This window comes from Gorilla gorilla, chromosome 2 (assembly GCF_029281585.2).
Source record: "Gorilla gorilla gorilla isolate KB3781 chromosome 2, NHGRI_mGorGor1-v2.1_pri, whole genome shotgun sequence".
NCBI classification, from domain to species: domain Eukaryota; kingdom Metazoa; phylum Chordata; class Mammalia; order Primates; family Hominidae; genus Gorilla; species Gorilla gorilla.
The window spans coordinates 165,393,838-165,406,859 of NC_086017.1; the positions used below are offsets into that span (position 1 = coordinate 165,393,838).

Here is a 13,022-nt window from a genome sequence, read left to right on the forward strand (position 1 = left end):
ATAGCATAAATTGGATCATGTCATTCCCCCACTGAAAGCATGCTGGTGACTTTCTTTTTGCACCTGGAATACAATCCAGACACCTTAAGACCTTGCATGATCTAACCGTGGCCTATCTCTTTTGGCTTCATCCCATGCCACCTTCCTTCATGCCAGGATCTTCTTTGACTCACTCAGTCACACACTTTCTCATCTCATCCTTTGCTCATGGTGTCCCTTCTCTGTGAACTGTCTTATCATTTAGTAGTAACTACTTCTCCTTCAGCTTTCAGCTTAAATAACCTCTCAGGAGAGGGTCCCTTGGATCCCTCCCCACTTCCCACTACCCTACTCACCTGTGTTTTTACTTTATGATCTCAGTCTGTGATTTTTTTTTTTGCCTTTTGTCTGCCCTTCCGTGAGGTTAGGGATTGTAAGTATTATAACCCTAGTACCTGAAACATAGTAGGCACTAAATAAACTTTTTTTTTTTTAATGAATAATATTTTAGAAGGGGAAATATTTTTGTCTTAATTCAAGCTGCTGTAACAGAGTACCATAAACTGGGTGGTTTAAGGAACAGTTATTTATTGCTCACAGTTCTGGAGGCTGGGCAGTCCAAGACCAAGGCATAGGCAGAACCAGTGTTTGCTGAAGGCTGGTTTCCTGGTTTGCAGATGGCCACCTTCTCCCTATGTCCTCACATGGTGGAGAGAGAGCAGAGAGAAGAAGAAAGCTATCCTGTCTCTTCTTGTAAGGGCACTAATCCCATTCATGAGGACTCTACTCTCATGACCTAATAACCTCCCAATATTATCACATTGCCTCGTAATATTATCACATTGAGGTTAGGATTTCAACATGAATATGGGGGAGACACAAACATTTAGTCTGTAATAATTGATAAGTGAAAAAAGAAAAAAGACATACAAGCATAGAATGATCATTTCCAAAAATAAAAGAAAAATTTCTGTACATATATGTGTGTATTTATATGTTCATATGAACATAGGAAAAAAAGAGAAAGTGTATGCCCCAGTCTGTTTCCAACTACATCTGTGCAGTGGGAGTAGGTCAGGACCTTTTATGGCCTATTTTATTTACTTCTATATTATAATATTTATTTTTATAGTTGGCATGTTTATATTTTTATAACTATATTTTATAGTGGGCATTACTTAACAAAGCGAAATATTAAAAATAAATCCAATTAAAATTTCCAGTCCTTTTAACAATCACATTTGTTTTTATGGCAAATGACTCTAATATGGGCATTTTTTTTTTCTTTCAGATTTTCCAGTTAATGAGATATTTGAGATGCAAAATTTGTTTTGATTTAGACCAGTGAATTAAGATTAGGTACTCATTAAACGACTGTGAAAGTCCTTTATAGATAATTTTGCTTTATAGATAATTTAGTGCTTCCAGTGAAACTGAAATTTAACTGATGGCCTTAGCTTGGCTATTGTTGAAGAATCCTTCACTGTCAGGCTCCCCTGCAAGACTTCCTCTTCAGCACTTGTTTGCTGGTCACATGCTTTACACAGCACTCTGCTTAGATTTTGCCTTTGAGGTTGGCCATCTCCCTTCAGCTGCTCTGATTTGGAAGAGGGGGCGAGGGTTGCAGCTTTCCCTGAGATAGGGTGACCTTTTTTTCCCTTCTGTCTTCACATCCTAATCACACCACTTCTAACTGGATACGAATGTCTTAACTGTGAAAAACTGTGAGTTCTCTGTCAGAAATGAATCTCTAGGGCTTCCCAAGTGGTAATTATTTCCTGTGAGAGTTCTGCTTTTGAAAGTGAGGTTTCTCTCCTTGACCTTTAACCCTCGTTACTCTTCTGTGTTCCCAGTTGGTTCGACTATGCAATGAGGGCGCCCGGAAGATGGAAAGGACTGAGATGATGTACACAATTAACTCCCAGCTGGAATTTAAAATTAAGGTATTCTCGTACCTTGTTCATTACTGTTCTTGCCTATGTTTTTCTCTAAATAGAGAGAGACAGTTGAGGGCAACAAAGTAGATAGGAAATTGCTTTTCAAAGAAGGGTCATAAATTGATAAGAGGGAGTAGCAGATGCTTCAGGCAATTTTGCTTTTGCTTGTACCGGACAAGAGTGACCTTCCTCCAGGCCCTGAAGCCAGGCATTATCTAAGAAGCACTTTTTGTTTTTTCCAGGAAGACACCAAGCTTAGGGGAATAAATAAAATAATAGAATAGGGTAGTTAAAATAATAGAATTTTAGAATTGAAAGGAGATTCCTTCATTATTCTGAAAATGTTCTGAAAAACAGTAATATTCCATGAGCTGGACCAGTGTTCTCCTAAATTAAATAAGGACACTCCTTTTCTCGTTTACAAAACAGATCGTTAATGGATAATTTTTTTCAAGTTTGTTTTTCTCTCATAATTTTTTTGAATATGTGCTGCTTGTTATTCCTTGTCTGATACTGCTCTTGAGCAGATGACAAGATGAACAAAGAAGAAGAAAATGACAGCTAATGGCAAATCTAGGTCATGGCCATTCTTTTGTTGGCTCATGGCTGAGTTTTTAATGGGAAGTGAGTGCTCACAATTGTGACTCTATTCAGTTTTATAACTTGTAAATGTAATTAAACAATTTTAAATGACTGGTCATATTTTTCCCTAGTAAAAGTGTTTCTATTTTATGCAGTCAAATTATAGTGATTAGCATTTCATGGTATTCTGTAAAGAGCAGATTCTCTGCCATGTCATGTAGTTTGAGGATTACTGCATGCTTGCTTTGGCAGCATATATACTAAAATTGAGGATCACTGATATAGTCCAGCTACACCCTTTTATTTTATGAATGAGGAAAAGAAACCCAGAGAATAATTGTCAGCAGAGTCACTTGGCTAGTGGTGATAAAATCAGGACTAAGGTCTAGATGTCCTGACTTGCAGGTCAGTGTAAACTCTTCTACTGTAACATTCTGACTCTAATGGTTTAGATGCAGAAACACAAACTGTAAAAGGGAAGAAGATGGGTATTTGCCAAAAACCAGACACACATGCACACACATGCATGCACGCACACTTTAAATAGTTTTAATGTTCTTGTACAGAATTTTATAGCAATTAAAAAACCTATCTTTCTCCCAACTCTCAGAATCTCGTTCTAATTTGTTTCTAAATATTTTGGAAAGTATATCTGACAAGTTTGTTTTTTGTTTTTTAATTTTTTCCTTTTGAAAGATGAAAAATTCCCTAACCATTTTTCTTTTCCCTTCTTCACTGAAAGTCACTTGGTATAAGATTACTTTAAGAAACTCTGTCTAGGCCGGGCGAGGTGGCTCATGCCTGTAATCCCAGCACTTTGGGAGGCCAAGGTGGGTGAATCACCTGGGGTCAGGAGTTCGAGAGCAGCCTGACCAACATGATGAAACCCTGTTTCTACTAAAAATACAAAAATTAGCTGGGTGTAGTGGCAGGCACCTGTAATCCCAGCTATTTGGGAAGCTGAGGCAGGAGAATTGCTTGAACCCAAGAGGCAGAGGTTGCATTGAGTTGATATCTCACCACTGCACTCCAGCCTGGGCAAAAGAGCAAGACTCTTAAAAAAAAAAAAAAGAAAGAAACTCTGTCCAGAACCCAAAATTAATTTGTAATTGAAAAATGCTAACCCCAAGGATCATTAAAAGTAAGTGATTAACTGAGGTCAGGAGATCGAGACCATCCTGGCTAACACAGTGAAACCCCTTTTCTACTAAAAATACAAAAAAATTAGCCGGGCGTGGTGGCGGGCACCTGTAGTCCCAGCTACTCGGGAGGCTGAGGCAGGAGAATGGCATGAACCCAGGAGGTGGAGCTTGCAGTGAGCCGAGATCGTGCCACTGCACTCCAGCCTGGGCGACAGAGTGAGACTCCGTCTCAAAAAAAACAAAAAACAAAAAACAAACAAAAAAACCCAAAAAAGTAAGTGATTAACATCAATTGAGTTCCTGAGTTTTGGTTGTTTTCATTCAATTATTAAAATATTTGCGAGCGTAAAGTACGGATTTACAGTGGAGCACCTCATTTAGAACACTTAGAATTACTAATTATTACTGATTGGAAATACTCATAAAATCTTAGGACCTTATAATACTATATGAATAACAGTGGACATTTCTATTTAATTTATTTTAATGATGATAAAATAGAGGTTCAATGAGGTTAAATGATTTATCCAAGTACATGGCAAGTATTGTAAGAATACAACAGATTTACTGAGCATCTTCCATGTGGAAGGCAGTAGATAAAAACGTGATCATCCCTCCCCTCATAGTCTAGTAGAAGACTGCTGAAAATCAAAGGAGTCAGCAAAGTCTACAGCTGTCACAGTAGCTAGAAGACTATGGAAAATACTGGAAATGGAAGGGAGATGGACAGCTCTAAGAGCAAGAGACAGAGAGGGCTGGGGGATTTGGAGCAGTCTGGCAAGGCTTAATGCCAGAGGTGTGTTTGACCTGAATCTTGAAAGGTGAGTTAAGAAGGGCCTTAGAGCAGAAACAAATGCACAGTTTCCACTCCTGTGGCCCAGGAATTGTAAGCATTCAGTGTGGGTAGACTTGGGGTGCAAGAGGAGCAGGGTGGAGCTACAGTAGCAGGCAAACACTCCTGCGGACAGCCCTGTGTACCAAGAGGAGGAGCTGAGTGAGGTCATTTGGGAGCCACCGAAAAGTTCTAAGCAGGGAAGTGACGCAATCAGATGTGTGTTTAGTAAAGACAACTTCAGCAATGGGGAAAGGCTTTTCCAACTTACTCCAAATCCAGAAGTCATTAAAAGAAAAAAGTCCTAATTTATCTATATAAATTTTTTAAAAATTTCTCTATAGAGGGAAAAAGACCATGAAAAAAGTGAAAAGGCAAATAGCAAACTGGAGAAAAAAATAGTTGCAACTCACATATAGACAAAGGGTAAATATCCCCGATGTATAAAATCAAAATGATAAGAGAAGACCCACTAGTCTACAAGCCAAGGAGCACCAAAGATTGCCAGCAAACTACCAGAAGCTGGGGGAGAGGACTGGAACAGATTATTCCCTAGCACCTTCTGAGAGCCTGGCCTTGCTGACACTTTCATCTTGGCCTGTCTTCCAAAACTGTGAGACATAAATTCCTGTTGTGTAAAACAATGAAAAAAAAAAAAAACCACTAGAAAGTTGCAAATTAGAAAACTGCTACCAGAAAAGGAAATCCAAATGATGACAAAGTTTGGAAGATGCTTTATTTCACTCAGAGGAAAATTGCTAATTGAAGATTAGCAGATAAAGATAATGAACTTCACCTTTTAGATTTATAAATAATTCAAAAGTTTGATACCACATTTTATTGATGGAACTGGAGAAAAAGGCATTTTTATATGTTGCTGGTGGGAAAGATTGTTTTACCCCAATGGTGTGCAATTTGGCAATAACTATCAAAATTACAAATGCAAGTTACTACAACTCAGCAATTTTACTTCTAAGAATTCTACAGATGTACTCATGAATGTATAAAATTATACACACACTGAGCTATTATTATAGTGTTGTTTGTAATAGTGAAAGATGAGGAAAAACATCTAAATATCTATCAAAGAGGATTAATTAAATAAATTATAGTATACCCAAATAATGTGATACCACTCAAAAGAATAAAGCAGAATTTTAGATACCTATATGGAAAGCTTTCTTATATATTATTAAATGAAAAAAGTAAGGTTTAGATATAAAAAAATACAGTTTGCTTTTGCAGATGAAATATTTGGACAGATGCAGATGAAACTAGTTATTGGTCATTACCCGTGAGGGGTAGTGGTCAGGGAGTGGGCCTTGTCGGGTTGACTGGGTGGAGAGCCACCCACTCACTCAGATAGGAAATTCAGGAGGAGGAACAAGTTTTGGGGGAAGGTAATGAGTTCTATTTTGGCCATATTTGGTTTATGGTATGGCTATAGGTGCTACTACTATGATAATATTGGTTGCAAATTTACTAAGTAGTGCCATTTTCACATTTATCTGATTTAATTCTCACATGAACCCTATAATGTACCCTTATTATTAACTTCATTTTATAGATGAAGAACCTGAAGCTAGAGAGATTAAATTCTTTGCTCAAGGTTATACACCAAGACGTTATAAAGTCTAGATTCAAATCTTTGACTCCAGAGTCCACATTCTTAACAATGACTGTATGATAATGATAATATGGATATTTTTCTAATTTGGAGGAAAGTAAATTTTGTAGGGCATGTGTGTGTGTGTGTTTCATTGTCATTTCACACATTTTTTTTATTTTTAATTTTGCTTATGGTTTTCTGGAAGACTGTCAAGTGCTAAACTGCAGTAATATGAGAGGAGGTGGAAAGCATCCCTGGATTGGCACTTTGGAAGCTAGTGTAAAGTTAGAGGACAGGCTCCAGAACTGACCTGCCTGAGTTGCAGTAGAAGCTCCACCACTTACTAGCTGTACAACCTTGGGCATCACTTACCTTTTCATGTCTTGGTTTTCTGAACCCTAAAGTGAAGCTGATGATAGTACTTTCCCTCATGGAATTATTTTGAAAATTAAATTATTTAAGAGATATAAAGGATTGAAATAGACCTGATTTATAGTAAACAAGCAGCAAACATTGTTGATGTGTTTTATCAGAATAGTTAAATAGATGTGGGTGCATTGAAGAGTGAATGGGATGTGAAGCAGTTGAAGCAGATTAGACTTTTCATTCCAGAAGCTTGACTATCAAGAGGATAGGGCAGTGATGATAACTAGAGGATTCACAAAGTCAAGGGACCATTTTTTGTGAATAGTCTTCAGGATAGTTTGCAGAAAGGGAGCCAGGAGGGAGAGAATACTAATGAGAGGGGAATAAATCAAGGGAATAAGGCCTTAGAGCTGAAAGCAGGGTGTTGAAGACAGGAGAGCTTATCCTCTGAGATGGGAGGAAAGAAAATGATGGTTGTAGAGAAAAAGCTGGTCCCTAAACCAAGAAGATTGAAAACCAGAGATTAGTTTGTGTCTCAAATCCGTGTTTTTTCTCCACTAGAAAACAGCTTTCTTTAAAAGTTGCCTCTACAGAGTTGGGAAGAATTTTTTTTTTTTTTTTGTCTTGCGATGGAAGGTTTGACCTTATGAATAAGCACATGGAGAAGTTGAGGTTTCTCAGGCTGCTTTAGGAGACATACATTCAGTGTGATTGAGTGGAGTGGTGGTATGTTAGTTGACAGAAGGCTTTGCTGGTTGCCATTTGGGGGCCTTGCTAACAATGGAAATCCAAGAAAAATCTCTGTGCTATAGAGGACAGTTTGTTAGTTTCCCAAAAATCTAAACATAAGAGTTACTACTATATGACCCAGCAGTTCCACTCCTAGGTATATATACCCAAGAGAACTGAAAAGAGATGTTCAAAAACATATACACAAATCTTCATGGCAGCATTATTCATAATAGCCAAGAAAGTGAAAATAGCCCAGATCAACGGATGAATTGATAAACAAAATGTGATATATGCATATAGTAAAATATTTAGGCACAGAAAGGAATAAAGTTCTTATACATGCCTTGTGGATGAACCTTGGAAATGTTATGCTAGGTGAGAGAAACCAAATTCAAAGATCACATATTGTATAATTCCATTTATATGACATGTCCAGTATAGACAAATCCATAGAGTTAGAAAGTAGATTAGTGGTTGCCAGATGCTTGGGGGAGGAAGAGTGGCAGATGACTGCCCAATGCATATGGGGTTTCCTTTTGAGGTAATGAAAATGCTCAGGAATTACATAATGGTGATTATTGAACAATATTGTGAACATACTAGAAACCACTGTATTCTACACCCTTTGAAGTGGTGAAATGGTGAATTTCATGTTTTGTAAATTTTATCTCAACATTAAAAAAAATTATTTGCTCTTCAGCAGCTCTCTCTTTTCTTGCTGCCCCATAAAATTAGTTACATTTTATGCCAAGGCTAGCTTTCTAGGATGCCAGGTAATAGAAAAAAATAATGAAATGTCTGTGCTCCGTAGGCACAGACTATTTCAGTACTATTTAGGATAGTATTTCAGTACTATTTAGGATATATCTTTGTTCATGAATTTCTTTTCTAGTTTCTGGTTCACACATCGATTCTAGTCTCAGCATTTCCTTACTAGGGGAATTCACTCATGCTCACTTTGGGCTGTTGTGATTTCCTTTATTTGGATCATTTTAATATCTCTTCTTTAATAAAACCTATCTGATTGAGTTCAGTCTTCTAACAATAAATCTGAAACATAAACTATGTATAAAATGTTGGGTTTTTGTTTTCAAAAGAAGCATAGATGTGTTGAAAGCTATTGTCAATTTTAGGTGTTTATAGGTAGAAATTTAGTTTTGCCCCTAGTGGAGTATGAGGACTCCATAAAAATGAATCTGCTTTAAAAACAATAAAACAATTTAAAAATCTTTCTTTCTCCACCCCCTAAATCAGAACAGTCACAGGGCAGCATATGCACTGAAACTTAACCATAATATTGTCCTTGGTTCATCTTGTAGGGTTACACGCAATAGCAAGATAGTCCTGTGTTTCCTGTAATTACGGCCCTTCAGCCGGACCTACCCTGACACAAGGTGACCTCTTGTATGTGCTGCCTAGTCTGCCGGAGTTATCTAAGCAATCTGTCGACCTTTAAGGTCTCAGCTGTCTCTGTAGGGTAATTGTCTGATTTTGAGATTTTGGGGGTTGGGAACTTCATAAACTCCCTTAGCAGCCAGTTTTGAAAAGTTTGGGGTTAGCCATAATCTTTTATCTTCGTTTTTTGGACGTTCAGGAAAATAGTATATAAATGATAAGCAACCTTCCTGTAAAAGCTCTTAATAAAGTTTAAAATAAATATGAAATGATTTCTTAGCCTTCTCATTTCCTCTCTAATATCCTCAATTTCTTTAGCTATTTTTAATCATTATTTCCTGAAAAGGGTGATGTTTGATTGCATCACATTTCTGCATTATGTTTTGTGTGTTCAAGAACTTTTGCTTATTTTATGGATGTAGTCTTTTAAATCAGAGTTTTGGCAGTAAACATTTCTGGTAACTTAAAAAAAAAAGCTTTCATGGGTAAGGATTGTTCTGTAGTTTGGAGAGTTTTCCAGTTGGCTTGTACAAGACTGAATAAAGAAAATAAAAAAGCAGTATGTAATTTTTTTGGATACAGCCTTTTCTATGATATTATAATGATTATGATGGATTATTTTGGAAGAATCTCATTTTCACAGCCAGAAAGTAGTATGATGCTTTCAGGTACAAACTTCCATGAAGAAAGCTACCATGATCTTAAGAACAGGTGTTCTCAAGAATATGGCTAAACAGATAATTTGTAGACAAAAAAATAAGCATGTAGGTTTTTTTTCTCTTGGAAGGAACCTTTTTACTTCATGAAGTAAATGTAGACTTTTATATTTGTCTCGTTAACCTACAGTTGTGTTTTTCTGTATGTTTAGATTCTGATTTGAGATATTTAAAATAACTAGTTGATTCTGATAGATTTTATTACTAGGCTTTTCAATTTTAAGTAACTCCTTACTTTCTTTTTCAGTTGAGAGTTAATAGAAGGGTCATAATTTTTTATTGATCCAATAACATTTTCTCATTGAGTTTTAGTTTCATATTGGGAAGTTAATAGTTTTTTATAGTGGAAGATATATTGTTCTTTTTCATTTTTTCTTGAAGAATGCACTGTACTTCTGTATTTATAGTTCAGTTTTATATGCCTATAAAACAGTGATGCATACTATGATAAGTATCATTTGTTTGTATGTTTTAGATTTTACTTTCAGTAAACTTAAAAGGATTTCAATTTAGCTTTGGTCACTGGGTTTTTCTCCTTTTGTAGCCTTTTCCTTTAGTCTCCTCTTCCCGGTGGCTGGTAAAAAGAGGTGAATTGACAGCCTATGTTGAAGACACTGTGCTTTTCTCAAGAAGGACATCCAAACAGCAAGTCTACTTCTTTCTCTTTAACGATGTGCTCATTATCACCAAGAAGAAGAGGTAAGTCTTTATCTGGTGTTGCTGACTAGACATTCCAGTTTTAAAGTTCTATAATTCAGATGCCTGTTAGGGTGATCATCCTTTAAAAGCTAGAAATGTTGGAAGTATAGTTTCTACATACTGAATCATAATTGCATCTATGGTTCATTTTCTTTAAATTGCTTATGTAGTTTCAGACTTGAATCATTATCTGCATCATAATTCTTGACAACCTCTATTGAGCCACTGTTCTAAGCATTTTACACATTTATATCATTCAGTTCTTACGACATCCCTGAGAAGGTAGCACTGTTTTTATTCTCATTCAGTGTTTTTCAGACTCCTTCTACCATAAAATTTTTGTGTAAAACAGAAAAAAGTTGGTCCAGTTGAGAACAGGTTGGGGAGCAACTCTAGTGCTCCTTTTAACTTAATTTAAAATGCACTGCTTTTAATGATTCTTAGTCTAAAACATTCCCCTGTGACTGGGAAGGTGTTAGCCATACTCCCTTCTGAAGGGAATGAAGTAAATCATTTCATTGGCAGAGTGTTTGTTCTTCTTACTCCAGGCTTCTAGTTGTGTGTTTGTGTCCAGCTCTGGTGAGATGTCCATGGAGAATATTGTAGAAACCTTTTCTTTCCAGTATTTCTTCTGTCAGACTGTTTCTGTTCTACACACACACACACACACACACACACACCCCTTCAGCTCTGCCTTTCTCTAGGGAACATACTTTATTAAATGCACCCAACACATGTAAGGTCCTGTGTAAATATTCCGTCTTTTCTAGAATATGAACTTAGAGTGAAAACATAAATCTGTGGGCTGTTATTTCCACATATGAGGGAAATGATGGTGGCCTGAATTGATGGCATATGGTGGGAGCAGGGGTGGTCCTGGGGTGCAATTTAGGCAAGGTGAAGAGAATTATAGAAACAGATCTCTATGAAAATACAAAATAAATGTCCAAATGTATCAGACATATTTAATTAAATGGTAGTTCTGAGTTGCTGACTTTATAGCTTGAAAACTCAAACTAAATTAAAACAGTTTGAGTTCTTTTTGCTCCTTTTAATCAGACCATATTATGAATTATTTCAGCTGAGTGGCTGTCTAGCTGAAATGAAATGTTAGTATGGTCTTCCCTGAGAAGCCATAATGTGACAATGAAACATACATTAAAATGCTGATCATTATTTTTCATACTTAGGAAAATTCTATTTCCATATCTCCAAGGAGAAATTACTTCTCTTACCTGGAGTAGTCTAAATAGTCCTAGCAGCTAAGTAAAAAAAAATTTTTTTTTTTTTTTTTGAGATAGAGTCTTGCTCTGTCCCACAGGCTGGAGTGCAGTGGCGTGATCTCAGCTCACTGCAGGCTCCGCCTCCCGGGTTCACGCCATTCTCCTGCCTCAGCCTCTCGAGTAGCTGGGACTACAGGCGCCCGCTACCACACCCGGCTAATTTTTTGTATTTTTAGTGGAGATGGGGTTTCACCATGTCAGCTAGGATGGTCTCAGTCTCCTGACCTCGTGATCTGCCTGCCTCGGCTTCCTAAAGTGCTGGGATTATAGGCATGAGCCACTGCGCCCAGCCGTAAATTTTATAAAGAAAGATGGGAGAAGAATTATAATTTTTATGTTTTTGTGTTTTGTTGGTTTCCTATGAGATAGCATTTTTCCTTGGCTTTCTCCAGGATGTTTTGTATTTAGGGGAGAGTAATTATATATGTCTCTTCAAATGCCAGAACTCTTGACTTTTAACATCTTCCAGCTGTTGAAATATTTGTTCTGTCTCAGTGGACCAAGAGCTTTAACTAAACTTTTGATTTAAATGGTAAAATGTACACTGACAGTACGAAGCCAATTTTAAATATAAATGTAATTTCGATTATGATGACTTTGGTGAGTTAATGAAAATATTAAAGGTATTTAAACCAGTACAGTGCAACTTTTGTTCTTGAATTTGCACAGACCTACTCAATAAATATAGACTATTGAAAGTCAGAATTAAGGTATATGCTCTTCTACTTAGTAGCGTACTTTGCCCTTCACAGATGGTGTTGCTCTCCTAGCTATCCCATATTTATTTGCTCAGGTAAATTTGAACTTGCATTATTAATAAAGAGCAATGCCACTGGGAGTCTTTGAGAATTTTTTGTTTTTTTTTTTTTTTTTTTTTGAGACGGGCGTTTTGCTGTTGTTGCCCGGGCTGGAGTGCAATGGCATGATCCCTGGTTCACTGCAACCTCTGCCTCCCAGGTTCAAGTGATTCTCCTGCCTCAGCCTCCTGAATAGCTGGGATTACAGGCATGCGCCACCACGCCTGGCTAATTTTGTATTTTTAGTAGAGATGGGGTTTCTCCATGTTTGTCAGGCTGGTCTAGAACTCCTGACCTCAGGTGATCTGCCTGTCTTGGCCTCCCAAAGTGCTGGGATTAGAGGCGTGAGCCACTGCACCTGGCCTTTTTTTTTTCTTTTTTTTTTTTTTTAAGAGCAAGATACACAGCTCCAATGGAGAGGACAACCTGAGTACCTAACTTGGCCTTTACCAAAACTAGAATTTTTTTTTGCCTTACCAATTAGTTCATTATATTTCTAGGGTGTTCTTAGGTAATAGTATTGGAGACCTAATTGTTTATGACCTGAATATGTGGTGAGGTGACATGCAAACCACAAAAGCTTGATAAACAGACTTGGTTAAAAATGTACACTATGCCTGACCGTATTTACATGATAGCTTCAAGGAGGCGACTGCAAATGCTTTGCATGCCAGAGGCAACAGTAAAGGAGATACAACAACCCTGAACAAGGCAATAATTTAGGCTTGGCCACAAGTTACAGATAAAGGAAAATCACCTGTGCCAGCGCTTGAGGACTGATCTAGCCACCCACTGTCTAATTCTAATTCCAGGTTTCAGTCAAGGAACTTAGCACCTGGGCTTCCAGTGGTTTTCCTCTTCAGGGAGGTTTTTCAGCTACTGAGAAAAGCTGCTCGGGAGGACAGTTACTCTTCCTCCTCCGATCCAGACTGGCAGAAGGTTTATACTGGGCA

General features: G+C 37.3%; 1 protein-coding gene across 1 annotated transcript in view; it reads left to right on the forward strand.

Moving 5' to 3' along the window:
- The window catches only part of ARHGEF26 (Rho guanine nucleotide exchange factor 26), a 137,330-nt gene that overhangs the window by 95,399 nt on the left and 28,909 nt on the right, over positions 1-13,022 (forward strand). The window contains exons 10-11 of the mRNA XM_019024743.4: positions 1,833-1,922; positions 9,835-9,989. Coding sequence (XP_018880288.1) covers positions 1,833-1,922; positions 9,835-9,989 — 245 coding nt within the window. The remainder of the gene's footprint in view (positions 1-1,832; positions 1,923-9,834; positions 9,990-13,022) is intronic.